At 56.5% G+C, this 19,910-nt stretch overlaps 1 protein-coding gene across 1 annotated transcript; it reads right to left on the bottom strand.

Moving 5' to 3' along the window:
• Nucleotides 1–1,751: 1,751 nt before the first annotated feature.
• On the bottom strand, nucleotides 1,752–19,585 carry CUL7 (cullin 7). The gene is made up of 26 exons (XM_047797380.1): nucleotides 19,370–19,585; nucleotides 18,030–18,617; nucleotides 16,889–17,040; nucleotides 16,250–16,747; nucleotides 15,600–15,738; nucleotides 15,305–15,501; nucleotides 14,826–15,054; nucleotides 12,656–12,896; nucleotides 12,464–12,569; nucleotides 11,081–11,308; nucleotides 10,717–10,807; nucleotides 10,447–10,618; nucleotides 9,895–10,000; nucleotides 9,578–9,673; nucleotides 9,262–9,437; nucleotides 8,808–8,941; nucleotides 8,318–8,476; nucleotides 7,961–8,067; nucleotides 7,688–7,870; nucleotides 4,743–4,897; nucleotides 4,387–4,606; nucleotides 3,972–4,275; nucleotides 3,128–3,273; nucleotides 2,643–2,769; nucleotides 2,354–2,559; nucleotides 1,752–2,142 (listed from the first exon to the last, which is right to left on the bottom strand). Exons 2-26 carry the CDS (start codon nucleotides 18,607–18,609, stop codon nucleotides 1,819–1,821), a joined length of 5,076 nt encoding a protein of 1,691 aa, XP_047653336.1. The 5' UTR covers nucleotides 18,610–18,617; nucleotides 19,370–19,585; the 3' UTR covers nucleotides 1,752–1,818.
• Between the last annotated feature and the right edge of the window lie 325 nt (nucleotides 19,586–19,910).

The following is a 19,910-nucleotide window of genomic DNA, read 5'->3' on the forward strand; positions in this document are numbered from 1 at the left end:
TTGTGGCTCAGTGGTTAATGAATCCGACTAGGAACCATGAGGTTGCAGGTTTGGTCCCTGGCCTCATTCAGTGGGTTAAGGATCCAGCGTTGCCATGAGCTGTTGCGTAGGTCACAGACAAGGCTCAAATCTGGCATTGCTGTGGCTGTGGCATTGGCCAGTGGCTACTGCTCTGATTAGACCCCTAGCCTGGGAACCTCCGTATGCCACAGGAGCAGCCCTAGAAAAGGCTGAAAAACCAAAAAAAAAAAAAAAAAAAAAAACAAAACGCTACCTGGAGAGCTGGCTCGACATAATGAGGGCATGGCCTGGGCCAGTGAAAGAGCCACAATCTCTGGCACAAAGGTCAAGAGGCACCATGTGACAAACTGCAGCAGCCCCACTGTGCCCATGGCTTCCCCAGCCTGCTGCTGCTGCCTCAGGATAGCCTGGGCCAACAGGATGGTTCTACTGTGAGAACCACCCACAGCACCCTGGAGCCAGCACATCGCAAAGCAAGCATGGCCCTCACTCTGTTTTGCTCCCTCATCCCGGGCATCCTGAGTCCCAAGCCCTGGCTCCTTTTTCTCTTTCAGACGTTTTTTTTTTTTTTTTTTTGCTTTTTAGGGCCACAGCCGGGGCATATGGAATTTCCCAGGCTAGGGGTCGAATTGGAGCTACAGCTGCTGGCCACAGTCACAGCCACAGCCACACCAGATCCAAGCTGAGTCTGCGATCTCCACTACAGCTCAACAGCAATGCCGGATCCTTAACTCACTGAGCAAGGACAGGGATCTAGCCTGCAACCTCCTGGATACTAGTTGGGTTCGTTGCTGCTGCGCCAATTCTATTCCAAGTCCTGGTCCTGGGTGGCACTCCCATCCCTCTGTCTGGCCCCTGTGCCATCTCACCACCTGACTCTCTCGCTCCTTCCCCTCCTTTCTTCTGTAGCTTCCTCCTGGTCCCCTAGTGGTGGACTCAGGGTGCAGAGCTCCACCGCTGGCCTCAGGGTCCTGCCTCTGTGTGGATGGAGCCAGGGAGGCCAATCACAGCAGCACAGTGGCACGGGCCTGTCTCCAGGGTTACTTGGGCTCCAGCTCTGGCCAGAATGTGCAGCCCTGCACAGCCAGACAAGGGGCAGAGGCAGAGTAGTGAAGAGGGGGGCAGGGAGGAGTGAAGAGGGGCTGCAGTTCCTTCTAGGTCTGCTTCCATCTCTCATCCAAGAGCGTCCGGCTGGAACATACACAAAGGTCCTGGATGCCTGTAGCGGCCACCAGGGTCCTTTACCTCACCTCCTGTCCACCTGACCTCGGGAAGGGGCGGGGCGCTGCTGAGCGTGGTGACCAAAAGAGGGATTCGGTGGCAAAGCCTTCACCCTGTCACGTGCTCTCACACCTGGCACTTGTCAGAGTCCCACAGTGACCGGTCCAATTCCACAAACAAGGGAAACGGAGCCCTGCTTGAAGATCTGCCAAAGCTACAAGCCATCCAGCTGGCAGCAAGGTGGGCTTGGCTCTCCGGTCTGCCAGGTGAAAGCACTTCTGACCACATACCCCCTGAGAAGGCCCATCCTGGAGTCCACTTAATCCCCCTGCGGAGAGGGGAGGCTGTCACACCCTCTACCTTTCTCCCCAGCCTGCCATCCTCACCCAGGGAGTGATTCCGGCGTGGCGTGAGACAGCCTCAGAACACAGGGCTTTTCTCCTCTGTCAGGGAGGAAAGCGCCCCCTGCCCCTGGCACATCCCCAGCAGTCACCACACAGGCCAAGGTGTCAAACTTCTGCATTTTATTCTGTAGAAAGCCCCCGGCCAGACCCAGCCCTGAGCCTGACTCCAGGGCTACCGGAAGGTAGAGAAGCTCTGGGTGCCGGTGCAGGAGGCGTAGGGCACGCCCCGAGAGCGGATCTGCAGGGTGTGGAAGGTGAGGGGTGGGTTGGGGCCCGAGGCACCTGGGTTCAGGGACTCGGTGTGAGGCTCCATCACGGTTACGGGGACCGCATAGGACAGCATCTGGGGCCGGTCGTCCTGGCGTCTCACTGTGCCCTTGCCCAGGAGGTGCAGGATGCAGGAGAGAACATCGGTGCTCCTGCAGGTGGACCCGCTGCCAAGGCTGCTGACCAAGCCCCTGGGAGGACATGGGCCCTTGTGCCAGGCCTTCAACACCTGGTATGGCGGAGGAGGGTGGGGAAAGGAGAGTCAGAGCTCACCCCACCTCTAGCTTCCAGTCCCAGGTCACCCAGGACATCAGATGCACCCCAGTCTCACTCCTCACCTACCCACAGCTCCACAGGGAGACAGAGGCTTCAAAGGTGGGTCCACCTCCTCCTGGGGACTGCCCCCAACACCCCCTCTCCCTCCACCCACCCCCGCCTACCAGGCAGACGAGCTGGTCAATGTGCAGCCCCTCATCCCCGTGGGCCTTGAGGATTCGGACGATGAGGCAGTTGAGGAGGTTCCGTCTCTTCTCCAAGTTCCGGACCTCCTCGTCCTCAGCTTTCACATATGTCGGAACTGGGATGAGCCACACGTTGCCCTTCCGCGGTGTGGGTTCATCACTGTCATCTCGAATCCTGAGCACCCCTGAAACAGGCGGTCACTCAGTGGGGGCCTGCGAGGAGGCTGCCCCGGCTCAGGGCAGAGGCCCCAGTGCCCTAAGTACAGACCTCCTGGGGCGTCCTTTGGCTCATGAAGTTCCAGGGGGCCCCTTGAAGAGGCAAGAGGTCTAATTGCCCAATTCAGCACATCTGGAGAGAGCCCGGACAGCGCCAGCAGACGCTCCACGGAGACGGCCTTAGAAAGAGGAGGGAAGGTTCCCATTGTGGTACAGCGGAAACAAATCCAACTAGTATCCATGAGGATGCGGGTTTGATCCCTGGCCTTGCTTAGTGGGTCTGGGATCCGGCATTGCCAAGAGCTGTGGTGTAGGTTGCAGATCCAGCTCGGTGCCGCTGTGGCTGTAGGCCAGCAGCTGCAGCTCCGATTCAACCCCTAGCCTGAGAACTTTCATATGCTGCAGGTGTGGCCCTGAAAAGAAAAAAAAAGAGGAGGGAAGCATGAGGGCTTCCCCAGGGGGTGGAACAAGGAGGGGGAAGGGAAGAAAGGGGAGGGCCAGGCGAGAGAAAGCAGGGAGGCGCGAGGGCTGGGCCACCTGCAGCTCGTTGAGATGCAGCAGCAGCCACATCTGCACGGTGGTCACTTGCAGCGTCTGGTCCCCAAACTGCAGCACAGCCCGGCCCAGCCATGTCCACTGCAGTTGCCGATGTGGGCCCCGCTCTAGAGCAGGGTAGCTGTGACCTGAGGAGCATCAGGGAGGAGGAGGGGTCAAGGGCTGTGGAGGACAAGCTATAGGTGGAGCTTTGTCCCCTCTGCAGAGCCTGGGGCCCAGCATTTGTGGACACTGGTTCCCGGCCCGAGCTTTCACAGCTCAGCCTTCTGTGTGTCTGCCTCCGAGGAGGCCTCAGTATCTGGGAGCCCACCCTGTGCCAGGCGAGCTGTGATCAGGGCCTCCAAGGAGTTCCCCACTGTTTTAAGGGAGGAAAAAACATAGTGAGGAAGGACTGGGGCTTTCATCAAACTGGAAACAATGTCTCCCCTACAAGTGTAGGAGCTCCTTGAGGGCAGGGTCTAAGTGTCCCCCTCCTTTGTCACTGCCCAGCCCAGGATCAGCCTCTAGTGGGAAACGTAGGTTACAGTGACTAACCAGGAGTCAGACACCTACATGGAGGGAAAGCCCTTCCTGGTGGCCTCAGGTGCCTCTCACCTCCATCCTCCCCACCACCCACAATGAGAGTCCTGGGTCTCATTTTAAGGACAGAAAGGGCAACAGCCTGGGATCAGGTGCCCGTAGTCCCACCCTCCCCTCAAACCCAAGCTGCTGCCCTTTCTTCTCAAACCCACCCCATCAAGGCTGCCAGCCCCAGGGGTTGCCCCCAAGTCCAGGTTCTTGTCCCATCCTCTTCCCAGCCCCCAGTTCCCTCAGCCCCGCTGCTCACTCTTGATGTAGAAGTTGGAGTATCGGTTCAAGGTGTCCCTCAGGTAGGCGGGCAAGCAGGTTCTGGGGTTGAGCGGGTGGCAGATGGAGCCAGTGGGCGAGCCGTTCAGCACAAGCACAGACATTTCCGGCATCGCCCCTTCATAGTAGAGGTCCTCGTTGTCGTCCTCGTCCTCGTTGTCATCCTCCTCCTTCTCGGCCTCTTCGGCTGTCGCCGCTACTGCCTCTGCCACCACCCCAACCTCCAGCTCAGCTTCCTCTCCATTCCCTCTTGCGTGCCCCCTGCCACTGGCTTCGCGGCCCACCTGAGGGTGGAACACATGGCACCCAAAGCCAGTGGGCTCCTTGGGTCCAGCTCGTGCCTCTGTCTCTGCCTCCCACCCACCCACTTGCTAATTCCCCTCCCCTGCACCCACCTGGATTTTCCTCTCTGTGCCCTCCAGCTTCAGGAGTTGCTGATCAAGCCGCTGAAGCTGGTACACGTGGAACTGGCGCTGCCGCTCCTCCGAGGTGCTCAGGCTCCGAAAAATCTGCTGGGGGAGGCGGTTGGGGAAGCAGGGGCCGATCTGATCCAGTGCAACCTCCTCCAGCCAGCTCGAGAAGCCCACGGCAAAGACACGGTCCATCATGTAGTGCCTGCAGGGCGCAGAGCCCAGGCCGAGCCTCAGTGTAGGGGCTTGGCATGGGGCGGCCTCCGGCTCAGGGACCCCAGAGCTGGCCCTGCCTGTCATCCTGCCTCCCCCCACTGCCCACTGTCTCTGTCCACACTCACTGGTAGTAATGCTCGAAAGTGGTGGCGATCTCCAAGCCAGAGAAGATCAGAACGCTTTCCAGGCATTGCTGTAGCTGGGCCAGCATCCCCTGGGGCCCACCATTCCGGCTGCCACGGATACACTGGTCAATGTGCCGGGCAAACTGCTCACTCACCTGGGCAGCAGGGAGAGAACAGGAAAACTATGAAGATAGCGGAGGAGGTGAGTGGGAGAAGTGGAGGGCCTGAGGAGGGAGTTACACATGGCCAGCAGCTTCATCAATGGGTCAAGGGTTTTGCTTTGTTTTTGTTTTTAATTTTTTGTCTTAGGGCTGCACCTTCAGCATGTGGAGGTTCCCAGGCTAGAAGTCGAATCGGAGCTGAAGCTGCCAGCCTATGCCAGAGCCACAGCCACGGCAACTCGGGATCTGAGCTGCATCTGCCACCTACACCTCAGCTCACAGCAACGCCAGATCCTTAACCCACTGAGCAAGGCCAGGGATCGAACCTTCATCCTCATGGGTGCTAGTCCAGGTTCACTCACGGCTGAGCCACGACGGGAATTCCTGCTCAACGGTTTTCTAAAACTGAAATCATTAACAGCTGTGCGCATTGACAATGAGAACAATACTGAAAAATGTTTTCTCACATTCAGCACATCCAAAGTTTAACTGAGCATGAAGAGACAGAAGCACACCTCGGAGATTCTGCTCGTTTGGCTCCAGGCTCACAATAAAGTAAGTCACACATGTTTTCTGGTTTCTGAGTGCATATAAAAGTATGCTTACATTTTCTGGTAGTCTATTAAGTATACATAGCATTATGTCTAAAAAACAATGTACATACCTTAACTAAACAATGCATTACTGCTGGAATTCCCGTTGTGGCTCAGTGGTTAATGAATCTGACTAGGAACCATGAGGTTGCGGGTTTGATCCCTGGCATTGCTCAATGGGGTAAGGATCCGGCGTTGCCGTGAGCTGTGGTGTAGGTCGCAAACCCGGCTCGGCTCGGATCCCGAGTTGCTGTGGCTCTGGGGTAGGCTGGCAGCTACTGATTAGACCCCTAGCCTAGGAACCTCCATAGACCGCAGGAGCGGCCCTAGAAATGGCAAAAAGAAAAAAAAAATACATTATTGCTAAAAAAAGTGCTAACCATCACCTAACAATGTAGGATTGCCACAAACCTTCAATAGGTTAAGGAGTTCCTGTTGTGGCTCAGCGGAAACAACCTGACTAGTATCCATGAGGATGCAGGTTCAATCCCTGGCCTCGCTCAGTGGGTTATAGATCTGGCATGAGCTGTGGTGTAGATCGCAGACAGGGCTCAAATCCCAAGAGGCTCAGCCTCTGGCCTGGGACTTCCATATGTGACAGGTGTGACCCTAAAAAGCAAAAAAAAAAAAAAAAGGTTAAAAAATACATTATCTACAAAGCAGAGTAAAAAGCAAGGGGCAATATAATGAGGTACACCTGTAAGTTCTGTGCCAGGATGGTCACAGGACGTTGTTGCAGCTGAGCCTCCTGCTCCCACTGCACTGCCCTCTGCTTACCAAGGTGCTTCTCACATTTTAGTCTGTCATTTGCTTAACTGTGCATCTTCTCCAGAAGACAACTTTGAGGGAAGGGACTTCACCTACAGCTCTATAACCATGCTTGACACATTTTATTTTATTTTTTATTTTGGGGCTTTTTAGAGCTAGAGGAAGTTTCCAGCCCAGAGGTCCAATCGGAGCTGCAGCTGCCGGCCTACACCACAGCCACAGCAACACAGGATCCGAACCACATCTGCGACCTACACCACAGCTCAAGGCAAAGGTGGATCCTTAACCCAACTGAGCGAAGCCAGGGATTGATCGAACCTGTGTCCTCATGGATAATAGTTAGATTTGTTTCTGCTGAGCCATGATGGGAACCCCCCTGACACTTTTTATTTTTACCTTTTCTAGGGGTGCTCCTGCAGCATATGGAGGTTCCCAGGCTAGAGGTCTAATCAGACATGCAGTTGCTGGCCTACACTAGACACAGCAATGCCAGATCTGAGTCGAGTCTGCAAACTACACCACAGCTCACGGCAACACCAGATCCTTAGCCCACTGAGCGAGGCCAGGGATTGAACCCACAACCTCATGGTTTCCTGTCGGATTTGTTTCTGCTGTGCCACAACAGGAACTCCATCCCTGACACATTTTAAAGTGCTTATTAAATATTCGTGGGATGGGGTTCCTGTGGCGCAGCGGAAATGAATCTGACTAGTATCCATAAAGACACGGGTTCCATCCCTGGCATCGCTCAGTGGGCTAAGGATCCAGGATTGCTGCAAGCTGTGGTGTAGGTCGAAGACGCGGCTTGGATCCCGAGTTGCTGTGGCTATGCTGTAGGCTGGCAGCTGCAGCTCTGATTCAACCCCTGGCCTGGGAACTTCCATATGCCTCAGGCTTGGCCCTAAAAAGCAAAAAAAAAAAAAAAAAGAAAAAAAAGAAAATTGTGGGATAATGGGAATGGTGGAGTAATTATAGTATATCCATTAGATGGCAATTTATGCAAAAGTTTTTAAATGAGGACAAATAGCAACCAGGAAAATGTTGCTTTTAGTGTAAGGGTCAAAAGAAAACAGGAAGGAGGGGTTAAGGATCTGGCATTTTGTGGTGACTTGGGTCACTGCTGTGGTGCAGGTTCCATCGCTGGCCCCAGAAGTTCCACATGGGGAAGTTGCAGTCAAAAAGAAAACAGGATAAGGCATTTTAGCTACTCACAGGTAAGCTACGTGAAATCAAGCACACAAGTAGAAGAAAGCATGCCGAGCTAAGTTAGGATGGCACAAAGTGGCCACGGTTTTTGGAGTTTTTGATAACAGGATTCTATAGCAGGAGTGCTCCTCGTGAAGTGGGAGTGGAAGGTGGGCCATTCTGAGGCGGTGGGGAAGCGAGAGGCCCCGGCGGGGGGAAGGGAGGGCAGGCGGCTCACGTGGGCAGCTTTGAGGAAAGGGAGCCTCAGCAGGGCCCCGGCACAGCCGTTCTGCAGCGCCAGCAAGAAGGCCGCCCGTGGCCCAAACAGCTCGGAGCTCGACTTCTGCAGATTGTGAAAGTGGTCGCAGTAGCGGGGCACAAAGTCATCATCCTGCCAGCGTGAGGTCAGAAAGCTGTTCACCTGGAGGGAAGGAAGGAAGGGGTGGCGGCATGAAGGGGCCACAGTCTTGGTCTGCCCCCCACCTCCACCGCCCCGGCCCGCTCCTCCCACCTTCTCCTCCACAAAGGCCTGCCAGCAACGGGTCAGGTTTCTCATGATGCTGCTGGGAAGCCCATGGGTGGCCAGAGAGCTCCAGTCGTGGCTTCTGTTTCTGCCCTCTGTGGAGACAGGGGAAGGGGCAGAGGCGGCGGCAGTAGGGAGCCCCGCAGTTCCTTGGTCCCCACTCAAGGGTGAGCCTGGGGGCCTTTCCTCATGCTCCTGCCCAACGTGACGGTCCCGGGTAGGGGGTCACAGACAGGGAGATAAACAGGCTGAGGGAGGGGAGGGGGGGGGAAGAACAGACACCTGCAGCATGCAGGGTGGTGGGGACCAAGCTCCCGAGCTCCCGCCTGAATCCCCAGCACTCACTGGGGGACGCCTCACAGGGCTCCACGTGTACCAGCAGGTTGGTGAGGCGGCGCACCCGTGAGGAGAAAGCAGCCGCGCGACTCTGAGGGTTGTAGGCAGCATCCCGGCTCTCCAGGTACTGGTCCAGCAGCCAGCCCATGGGGCTGATGCCATCCTCATCTGGGGGTGGGGGAAAACAAGCCAAGGCAGAGCGCGTCTGCAGGGCAGCAGGGAAGCTGGGCTGCACAGGAGTGCAGAGAAAGGGCAATGGGACAGAACCATACGGTAAGGAAGGTTGCAAGGACCCCCTTGACCTTGTGGTGGCAGCTGGCACGTGGAAGACAGGGGAAAGGAGGCAGCCCCTGGGCTGTGAGAAGGGGAACACATGGATACCAAACGAACATGGGTACCAAAAAGGCCAAGAGCATTTCCCAGGTGGCTCTAGAGTAGAGCAAGAAGGGGCCGGTGAGCAGGGCCACGCGAGAGGCTAGTGTGGGGGCGGGGCAATTACCAGGGGAGGTGACGTTCTGCACCAGGGGGCTGACCAGGGCCTCCCAGCAGCTCTTGCCCAGGGCTTGGGCCGCCTCGTCGTCAGGGAGGAAGCGATTGGCAAAATTCTGCTCGTGGCGAAGAGCCCCGTTGAGTCTGGGGAGGAGGATGGGGAATAAGGTGTGGGGGGCTGGAGGTTTAAGTGACCTACCCCATGTCCCCCCAACCTAAGATCGCCAGCTTCCCTAAAACCAGCCAAACTCCCCCCTCAGGATGTCACAACCCCCTCGATTCCTTGGCACTCCCATTCCCAGCCTCCACAGAAACCTCTCCTTCTTGTCCTTTCTTTCCTTTCCCCAACTACAGAACATTCCGGCCCCCTCCCAAGCATGGTCACCCGCCACAGGAGCCCCCCGGCAGCCCTCTGTAATGCTCTTATCTCTCTCACACACAGGCACACACCCACTCACACACACCTGGAGCTCAGGTGTAGGAGGCTCCTGCGGTCCTCTGCTATGTCCTGGCTCCAAGTCTGGGCCCGAACCATGTAGAAGAGGCGTGTGTGGTGACACAGCAGCTCCCGGAACACAGGCCAGAATGTGGGCTTGGGGCCCAGGACTTCCAACCCCCGAATGCGTGTGTCGATGCCACCCTGCAACACACACAGGTCCATTTCCACCGGCCCCACGGTGGGGCCTTAGGAAGGGCTGGAGCGCTGGCCCAAGATCTGCAACAGTTCCTGGGGGTAGGGCCCAGTGCCCAGGGGCCACCCCCACCATGCCCTGGTCCCACCTGCTGGCAGCGCTTTATGCGGATCTGGATGATGGGCCAGAAGCGGTTCAGGTTCTCCAGGAGGACCACCCGTCTGGCGGAGGGCATTACATTGACCTGGGGGAGCAGAGAGTGCTGTTACCACCACATGTAAGGATGGAGTGCTGAAAGCACCAGCCCTGGGGTGTGGGGCCTCTTGATGGAAGGGTCCTGACACCACCTTCACTGCTCAGGGCCTGATGCTGTCACATGGGCCCAAGGCTGGACTTGATCTATGGGGCTCAAGAAAAGGAGGAATATAGGCATTTAGGGGTCTGGGCAGGAGGGGAGCTCCCTACCGAGTTGAGTTCTGTGTTAAGAGAGGTGGTGCTGTCGCCCCCAAAAACCACCACCCTGGCGGGCATGTAACTCGAGTCTTCGCCAGCCACCAGCAGAGCCAGCTGCCTGCGAGCAGAGGAGAGGAACCAATCAGAACCTGATCCAAGAGTTCCCATCATGGTGCAGCAGAAAAGAATCTGACTAGGAACCATGAGGTTGTGGGTTCAATCCCTGGCCTCACTCAGTGGGTTAAGAATCCGGCATTGCCATGAGCTGTCTGTGTAGATTACAGACAAAGCTTGGATCCCCGGTTGCTATGGCTGCGGGGTAGGTCCGCAGCCACAGCTCCGGTTCGACCCCTGAGAACCTCCATATGCTGTGGATGGGCTCTAAAAAGTCAAAAAGTCAAAAAAAAAAAAAAAAAGAACCCAATCCAGTCCTGTCCTCGTGGACACAGCCAAGGGGACTCTTTGATCCCGTTCAGGGAGGTGAGGTGCTTCCCCAAGACAAACAGTAGGGAAGTCACAAGAAAGCGCGGCAATTTGGCTACGCACAGGCAAGGAGCGCGTTACCTGACGAGGACGCCCTGGCGCATGTGCAAGGTGATGTGGTGGGAGCCGGTGCTGCCGTTGGACTCCCAGTAGGTCTTGGGGTTGCGGTCGGTCAGCTTGCCGGCCCGGTGAGGGTTGGAGGACACCTCCACCTTCTCCCAGCACTTGTCCTCCTTCACCTCCACACTGGAGCCTACGGGCCAGCGGGAAGGGGTGGCGGTCACAGCCTGGAAGGTGTGAGGGAAGGATGGAGGGGTGCAGACTCGGGGTAATGTGGGGACAGGCACGAACCCTGGCACAGATATCTGAGGAACACGTCAAAGAAGGGGATGTTGATGGGGCGGTGGGTGCGTCTGTGGTCTTCGATCTGGCCCAGCACCATCTGCAGCCGGGTGTCGGAGAGGAGGGGTGGGGGGCGGGACAGGGACAAGGAAACACGTGGAAAAAGAACCGCAGCAGCCACAGCACTGCCTCTGTACCACTGGCCCAGCAGGACCAGATGGCGAGGGGGCGGGGAAGGAATGCCCCCAGTTCAGGAGACTCACCTGCCTTTCCCAACTTCAGGAACACACCCCCTTCCCCTGCCACTGCTCAGGTCTCAGATCCTTTCCTAGTTGTGAACCCACAAGCCCTTCCCCTTGCCCTTCCTCCTGACCTGGATACAGCCTCCCAGGATGTTGGTGGTGAGTTTCCGGTAGAGGTGCGCGTGCTTCTCACACTTGAACACCATGTCCCGCAGCTCCTGAGCCAGCTCCAGCTTTCCCAGGTGCTTTTCCAGGGCCTTGGAGATGGCATCGCGGGCTCCCAGCTGATTCAGCACCACGGCGTAGTCCCTGCTCACCGAGGCCAGGCGGTGCAGGAAGAGGATCAGCTCCTGGAGCACCTGGGGTGGGGGCAGGGAGAGAGACTAAAGGGAACCCGCTGGAGGACCAGGCATCTTCAGTAGTGCTGACTACACACCCAGTGTGTGCTACAAGCCCGGGCTACTGCAGTGAACAGTGAGGAAGTAAAGAGCCAGGGATGGGAAGACACGAGGCCTCGGTGGAATTAGGGAACCAAACGAAGTGAAACGGAAAAGCCAAGAGGTGCCCTGAACGCTGGGATTCTCGGCTACTGATCATGCTGGCATCAGATGTGGAGGGCATCTCCTGGGGTTTCTTTTCAGGCCCTGCTGCCTCAAGAACCAGCTGTGGGGCTGTGTTTTGAGATGCTCAGGCCCCAAGCAGGGAGAGGGACCGGAGGTGTGTATGCTGGAGCCAGAGTCTGGATAACAGCCCCAGGTGTGTTCTGCAGACACCCACTGCCACCGCGACCCTGGTTCTCTGACCCCTTCCCAAGCCTCTGTGCCTAGGATGGCTCTGTGGCAGGAGGACCCCACTGCCTCCTTTACCCCCTCACCTCCACAGGCCCAGCCAGACAGACACCACGGAGGTTCTTAATGTAATACAACCTTTTATGTCAAAAAAGGAGATGGTGGGAGTTCCCGGCGTGGCTCAGTGGTTAATGAATCCAACTAAGAACCATGAGGTTGAGGGTTCGATCCCTGGCCTTGCTCAGTGGGTTAAGGATCCGGCATTGCCATGAGCTGTGGTGTAGGTCGCAGATGCGGCTCGGATCCAGCATTGCTGTGGCTCTGGCACATGCTGGTGGCTACAGCTCCGATTCAACCCCCAGCCTGGGAACCTCCACATGCGCGGGAGCAGCCCAAGAAATAAATGGCAAGAAGACAAAATAAATAAATAAATAAATAAATAAATAAAAATAAAATCCAGGAATTCCCTTTCGGTGTAGCAGGCCAAAAATCCAGTGTTGTCACTGCAGTGGCTCAGGTTGCTGCTGTGGCACAGGTTTGACACCTGGCCTGGGAACTTCCACATGCCTCGGACGCAGCCAAAAAAAACACAAAAGCCTCAAACCCAAACCAAGAGCTCAAAGGCTCCGTGGTGCCCTCCAGAACCTCACTCAGGGGGTCTGCCCTGCCAGAAGCTGTTCTGTGTCCTCTCTCTCCCAGCATCCCCCTGGAGCAGGGCAGGGGTACCTCTCGGTCAGTGTCTGGGGACCGCAGGCAGGCCATGCAGGTGTCCATGGCCTCATGCCAGGGGAGCAGCAGTGCCTCAGGAAAGTCCACCAGCTGCATCAGGGTTCTGGGGAACAGGGGACAGGAGGATAGAGATGTGCAGGCAGCCTCAAAGACCCCTCTGCTCAACCCCACCCCTCACCACCCCCTCACCTCAGGACGGTGAGGTGCAGGGCCCTGTTGGCTGCGGCCGGAGTGTCGAGGCTCCGCATCAGCGCGAGGAAGGGCTGGGGATGCCGCTGCAGCTGCAGCAGGAGTGGCTTGACCTCACCCTCTCGGGGCCCCTCTGAGCGGAGGGCTCGCTCCAGATCCAGGAATATCTTCCCAGCAGGACCATAACCCTCCACCAGACGCTGCAGGGAAGTGTGATGGCACTGAGTTGAGGCTTCTTTTGCTAGAGGAAAGGAAAGACACAAGAGTTGGACATTGTTAGTAAGGGATCAGAAATGGAGAGACATGGAGTTCCTGTCGTGGCGCAGTAGTTAACGAATCCGACTAGGAACCATGAGGTTGCGGGTTCGGTCCCTGCCCTTGCTCAGTGGGTTAACGATCCGGCGTTGCCGTGAGCTGTGGTGTGGGTTGCAGACGCGGCTCGGATCCCGCGTTGCTGTGGCTCTGGCGTAGGCCGGTGGCTACAGCTCCGATTCAACCCCTAGCCTGGGAACCTCCATATGCCGCGGGAGCGGCCCAAGAAATAGCAACAACAACAACAAAAAGACAAAAAAAAAGAAAGAAAGAAATGGAGAGACAGAGTCATTAATTCTCAATCTTGCTTCCTAATTTCTCCTAAAAATGTTTTTGATTTTTTCGTCCCCCTATAAGTTAGGTTTGGGGGAGTTCCCATTGTGGCTCAGTGGGTTAAGAACTTGACGGAATGTCCATGAGGATACGGGTTCAATCCCTGGCCTCGCTCAGTGGGTTAAAGATCTGGCTTTGCAGCAAGCTGCAGTGTAGTTCGCAGAAGTAGCTCAGATCCCATGTTGCCGTGGCTGTGGTGTAGGCTGGCCGCCAAAGCTCAGATTCAACCCCTAGCCTGAGAACTTCCATATGCTGCAAGAATGGCCCTAAAAAGACAATTAATAAATAAATAAAAGTTAGGTTTTAGAACCTCACAACATCTCTTAATCTACTTTTAAAACAGCTTCATGACAAATTTTTTATTCTATTTTTTCCCCTTTTTTCAGCCACACCCCCCACATATTGAAGTTCCCAGGCCAGGGATCGAATCCAAGCTGCATCTGAGACCCATGCCACAGCTGTGACCACACCAGATCCTTAACCCACTACAGCAGGAACTCCTTATGCTATATTTATTTCTTTTTTTTGTCTTTTTAGGGCTGCACGCACAGCATATGGAGGTTCCCAGGCTCGGGGTTGAATCGGAGCCACAGCTGCTGGCCTACACCACAGCCACAGCAATGCCGGATCCGAGCCATCTCTGTGACCTGCACTACAGCTCATGGCAACGCTGGATCCTTAACCCACAGAGCGAGGCCAGGGATCGAACCTGCAACCTCATGGTTTCTAGTTGGATTTGTTTCCACTGTGCCACAATGGGAACTCTGCTTATTATATATTTTTAAAACAGCAGAAGAGCTTCTTATCTGCAAACCAGAGTGTTTCCCTATATCTAGAAGCATGCACACATCTGTTTTTCTCCATGATAGAAAGAAATTCAGTATAAGGGCTTTCAAAGCTTCATATCTCCTATGATGTTCTAACTTTACATCCTCCTTCACTCTTTGCAGGGATTCCACTTGTGTGAGGTATTTGGGATAATAAAAAAACCTAGAGACAGAAAGTAGAATGGCAGTGGCCGGGGCTGGGCGGCTAATGGAGAGTTAGTTGTTCGTGGGTCCTGAGTTTCAGTTGGAAAAGAGAGAAAAAGTTCTAGAAATGGATAGTAATGACAGTTGCATAACAATATAAATGTGCTGAAGTTCTCATGTGGCTCAGCAGAAACGAATCTGACTAGGCTCCAGGTGAGTACGCAGGTTCCATCCCTGGCCTCGCTCAATAGGTTAAGGATCTGGCATTGCCAGAAGCTGTGGTGTAGGTCGCAAACTCGGCTCAGATCCCACGTTGCTGTGGCTGTGGCATAGCCCGGCAGCTATAGATCTGATTCAACCCTTAGGCTGGGAGTTTCCATATGCCACGGGTGCAGCCCTAAGAAGCCAAAAAGGAAAAAAAAAAAAAGAAAAACAAAATCCGGATTCTTCCTAAGGTGCTGTCTCTTCCAGACAGGAATGCACCCACACCAGCACAGGGGTTAACGCCCTCCTGGGGACCAGTCTGCAGAGCTGCTGTCCATTTGGCGCCCCACCTTCCACTCTGGCTGCAACTGCCGATTTCTGAGGCTGGGCCTGGGCTTCCAGCACGGATGGGTAGACCGACTGCCCAGCCAAGGTCTCGGGCCCATACTTCCTGTAGACACGGCAGCTGAGCAGGTCTCTGAGAGCGCTGTCATCGAGTCGCTGTGGCAGAGCCAGCAGCAGTTCCTGGGCCAATTCCGTGGGCACGGCCAGCTCAGCCAGGATCTCATCGTCCAGAATCTGCCATCAGGGAGAAGCTGTCACTGTAGGCAGCTCTGCCGGCAGAGCAGCTGCTGGGGAAGGGGACTCCGCAGATGCCTCCTCCACCCTGAACCTCTCGTGGCTGGCTCCTCCCAAACAGCTCGCCAACACCTCCAAACATCCTAGACTGTAGACCCCAGGTCCCATTCTGAGCCTTCCAAATGCTCTATCCCAGCCCAGCCCTTGCAGAACAGCCCTCCAAGCTCTGTGTGAATCTGAGCAGCTCTACCTCCTCATCCAGGTTCTCCTGCAGGATCTGGAGAACCTCCTGATGATCAGGTCCATCCAGCTTCTTGATGAAGAAGAGGAGCTCCCACCACTCTGCCTGGCTCAGGTGTTCACTATCCGTGGTGTCCTCATCCTCAGGCAGCGCGTAGGGCACTGCATAGAGCTCGGTCATGGGCTTCCACCTCCAGGAGGGCAGGGCTGTGGAAGTGGGCGGTGGGGCACAGAGATGTCACTGCCTATCCAGCCAGACCACGGAGCTCTGCTCAGAGCTAACTCCCGCTTCCCTCTGGGCTCACCTACACCCCCGGCTCCAATGCCCACTGCCCCCTGGTACTCATCAGCCTCAACCACGTCCTCAAGGTCTTCCTCAAAGCCCAGGATCTGCAGCATGTGCCAGTGGACCCAGTAGGTACGGCCTGTCGACTCCCACAACACCTGGGGATATGGGGAAAAAGAGAGGGAGGGGGAAGAGAGCTCACTGAGTGATCAGCTGTGGGCAGAAGATGAGGACATAGAGCCCTCAGGGTGACCAATCCTCCAAAGAGCAAAACATCTGGTATACGGAGAGCAGGCGCATGTGCACAAAGGACGCCTTCCTCCCAACGGGGCCAGACTCTGCCTCTCCTCTCACCTCTCCTGGGTGGCTTATGCCCCTACACTCCCCCCTGGCCTTAACCCCGCTGTCTTCCTGAACTGACCTTTGGGGAAGTCTGGCTGCTTCAGCTTCTTCCTGGGAGTGAGTTTTCCTGACCTCAATCTCCTAAAGGCAGATTTTCTCAACCCTCCCAAAGGCCCCCTCTCAATCCTTGACCCCCTTTAAACCATTTCAGTACCCTTGGGGCTTTTGTCCTTGGGTAGTCTTCCAGAGTCCTCTGAGTGGAGACCCCAGCTATGCCCCACCCGAGACAGACCCAGCAGCTCGTCCCGCCACGGCACCCTGGCTCACCTGCACTGGGGGTACACCGTTGTTGCTCTGCCGGAACTCGCCCTCGTCCCCGGCGCTGATCTCCTCGTAGTCATCCAGCATCCGCACGCGCATCCCTGGCTCCAGTGTGTCCCGCACATACAAGGCATAGGTATCACCACTTGTGAACCCAGAGCGAGGGCGAAACCGCCTTGACCTCCTGAGGGAGGGCGTGGCCTGGGCCTGTGGGAGCCCTGGGCCTGCACCTGCCAGCTGGGGCTGGAAGATGGAACAGGAGGACTGGGCTGAGGGCCTCTGTCTGTGGGAGGCCCAGTCCCAGCGCATGGCCTGTACCAGCTCGGAGATCAGGGTGCCCATGGCCATGCTGAATTCCAGCTCCAGCCGACCCCTCTCCCCGCTCAACTCCTTGGAAGCAGAGTTCTGGGCTCCTGGTTCCACGGCACTGTCATTCAACTGATCCAGGAGAGAGGTGACGTGCAAATAGTGCTTCACCAGGGAGAAGAGCAGCCTTCCTGGGACCTGTAGGACACAACCTTTGGCCTAAGTCCACCTTGTCTCAGCTTTAGTCCGTATCTCCACTGTGTCCTCTGTGGACAGGTGCAAAGGCCTGGTCCTGGAGATTTTTTCCATGGCTCCCTCCCAACACTCCCCCCAGAATACCTGTGGCAGCTGAATGCCCTCGAAAGACATGGGGTGTTCAGAGAGCGTGGCCTGTGCAAACAGAGCAAGCAGAGCACAGCGGCTATCAAAATCCAGGTGTTTCTCAATGGCCTCTTGCTGGCTCAGTGACAGGAGGATCTGGGTCCGGGTCCCTGTAACCCACACGCCAATCAGTAATGACTCCCTAACCTCACTCTTCCCAGGCATCTCTCCTAGACCCTCTACTCTCTCAGGTCAGTCCTTTTGTCACCACACACTAAGGATGACATGATTTGCTGATCTGCTTCGAAAGTCAAAGCTTACTATTTTATTCTGTCATATTACTATCTGAGATGCAATAGTCTAAATTTTTCCTTTGGAGTTCCCTGGTGGCCTAGCAGATTAAAGATCCGGTATTGTAACTGCTGTGGCGCAGGTTTGATCCCTGGCCCAGAAACATCTGCTTTCCACAGGTACAGCCAAAAATAAATAAATAAATAAAATCCTTCGCATATAAAGACAATTCATGTGAGGTTCTTGAGGAGTCCCTTTCTCTTTCTTTTTACAACCGCACCTGTGGCATATGGAAGTTCCTGGCCTAGGAGTTGAATCGGAGCTGTAGTTGCTGGCCTATGCTACAGCTTGCGGCAATGCTGGATCCTCAACCCTCTGAGCAATACCAGGGATCAAGCCTGCATCCTCAAAGATGCTAGGTCAGGTTGTTTTTGTGTGTGTGTTCTTTTTAGGGCCGAACCTGTGGCATATGGAAGTTCCCAGACTAGGTATCGAATCACCTGCAGCTGCTGTCCACAGGCATAGCCACAGTAACGCAGGATCCAAGCTGCTGTACCTACACCATAGCTCATGGCAACATTGGATCCTTAACCCACTGAGGGAGGTCAAGGATCGAACCCGCATCCTCGTGGATACTAGCTGGGTTCGTAACACGCTGAGCCACAGTGGGAACTCCTCAGTCTCCCCTTTCTGCAGAGATGTTCACTCCCCTTCCCACCTCCTTTTCTTCCAATTCTAAGAGAAGGGCAACAGAATCATTTACATAAATGATGGATGAGGTCAGAAGCTCCAATCACCCTGCCCTGTGAGGCCCTAGGCTGACCCAGCCCCTCTCCTGTCCCCCCTTTCCCCCGACACTGCCCCTCACCAGCATCATGGGAAGCCAGGGCTTGTATCATTCGGCCTGCGCTCCAGCGAATTTGATAATCAGGACTACTGAGCATGTGCATGAGCAAGTCCAGGACCCTTGGATCTTTGAAGACCCCCGTGAGGGGCTCAATGCTGGCATAGGCACTGAGCACATGGACAGTGTGAATCAGAGGAGCAGGGGGGATGGCGCCTACACATTCCTCCAGCTGCCTTAGGGCCCTCTGAATCAGCGACTTCACATCGGTTTCCATCTCCCCCAGCACTGATTTGTCCAGGGCTCCAGCCTCCCCAGCTGTCTCCTGTGAAGGCCCGATGACCCGGCCGTCCTTGTCCAGCATCTTGTGGCAGTTGGCATAGATCTCGTCATTGGACATCCACAGCAGGATGTGCTCTGCCTTGCAGTCCACTTGGTTGGAGCCCCCTTCCCCATCATCCCCGCGCTGGAGGATGAGCCAGCGGATCTGGTACTCAGGATGCCCATCATGGCCCACTCGCTGGCGGATCAGCTCATCCGGATAGGCATGCAAGCCTGGCCCTAAGGGCACCCTGAATTCCCTGTAGTGGAGTTCCCCCGCCATCCCGGCACCTGGGAACACAAGGAAAAGAGCACAGGCAAGCTAGAGTGAGAGGGAGGTCAGGAGTTGGGAGAGCAAATGTGGCAACAGCTGTCTGGCTGGGTGGGGTAGAGCAGAGCCCAGGAGTTGCCTGCTGCAGGCTGGGTGTAACACTGGGGCATTTGTTCTGAATGAATTCAAAATTTGGGGGCTAAAAGGAGGGTCTAAGGCCCTGCAAGCAGTGTGGAGTGAGTTGGTTTGGAGCAGTGGGAAGGGGGCAGTGGGGGCAGGGCAGCCTTGGAATTAAAGAGAATCACAGGGCCCTGAAACAAACAGCAGCAGCAGAGCGGGAAAGGGGGTATGAAGCCCAAAGGGATGTGTGTTTGGGGGGGTTGGGGATGGAGACCCCGAGTGTGTATAGGAAGGGACGCCAGCTCTAATGCTGAAGCACAGAAGAATGATTCTGCAGAGGCAAAAGACCCAGAGACCTGGGGGTGGAGTAAGGGCGCGGTGGGCTGGAGGCGCCGGAGCAGCACGGCGGGTGGGGGCGACTCAAGGCCCCGAACAGGGTGCACAGGAGACCCGGTGGGTGAAGGGCGCGAGGACTGGGGGGCCGGGATTGAAGACTAGAGAAAAGAGGGTCGCGCGGCACGGTGAGGGGGAAAAGGGCTAGGCCAGATGAAAACCCAGCGGCTCCGTGGACTGGGGGGCGCGAGGCCGGGTGGGCGAGTGGGCGGAGGATAACCCGGGCTCGGGGCAGGGGGCCCGGCGGGGCTCTGGCCACCTCAGAAATCGATGGCGGTCCCGGCGCGAGGCCTGTCCTTCGCCGAGCTAGGGACGCGGCACAGACGATGGCGGCGGCGCCTGCGGAGATTTGGGCCCCGCCTGGGCCCCCAGTAAGGGGTCTAGGCAGGGAGGCGGGAGGGGGCGTGGCGTGCGGGACCGAACGCCCAGGGCCCGGCCGCCGTCACCGCCTCTCCCGCGCGCAGGTCTGCGGCATCCAGGGCAGGGCGGGACGGGGCGTGTCCTTAACCAGCGGCTCCGCCCACTTGGCCGCCCCGAGCCGCCGCTCATTTCCGCCGAGTCCAGCGGAAAGCTAGGGGCCCAGAGAGAGCGCCGGGGCGGAGCCGCGGGGTGCCACCTTGGCGACGCGCGGCACCTCCTCCTCCCCGCAGCCCTTTCCTCTTCGTCCCCCTCCTCCTGCCACCGGAAGTGCCTTCCCCCGCTTCCCAAAGTCGGAACTGGAAAAGACTTGCTCTCTTATGCCCTCCTCCTCCACCACATCCAAAGGGACGGAGGCGAGCGAGGCGGCTGCAAATGAGGGA

This window comes from Phacochoerus africanus, chromosome 9 (assembly GCF_016906955.1).
Source record: "Phacochoerus africanus isolate WHEZ1 chromosome 9, ROS_Pafr_v1, whole genome shotgun sequence".
NCBI classification, from domain to species: domain Eukaryota; kingdom Metazoa; phylum Chordata; class Mammalia; order Artiodactyla; family Suidae; genus Phacochoerus; species Phacochoerus africanus.

What these genes read in the sequence shown, in the direction of transcription:
- CUL7 (XM_047797380.1), bottom strand. Translation starts at nt 18,609, where the DNA reads ATGGCGGGGGAACTCCACTACAGGGAATTCAGGGTGCCCTTAGGGCCA. An exon ending in CCTGGCTTCCCATGATGCTG is followed by an intron (nt 17,041 to 18,029) that starts GTGAGGGGCAGT and finishes TGTGGGTTACAG; the next exon opens with GGACCCGGACCCAGATCCTC. An exon ending in AGGCCTTTGTGGAGGAGAAG is followed by an intron (nt 7,871 to 7,960) that starts GTGGGAGGAGCG and finishes CCTTCCCTCCAG; the next exon opens with GTGAACAGCTTTCTGACCTC.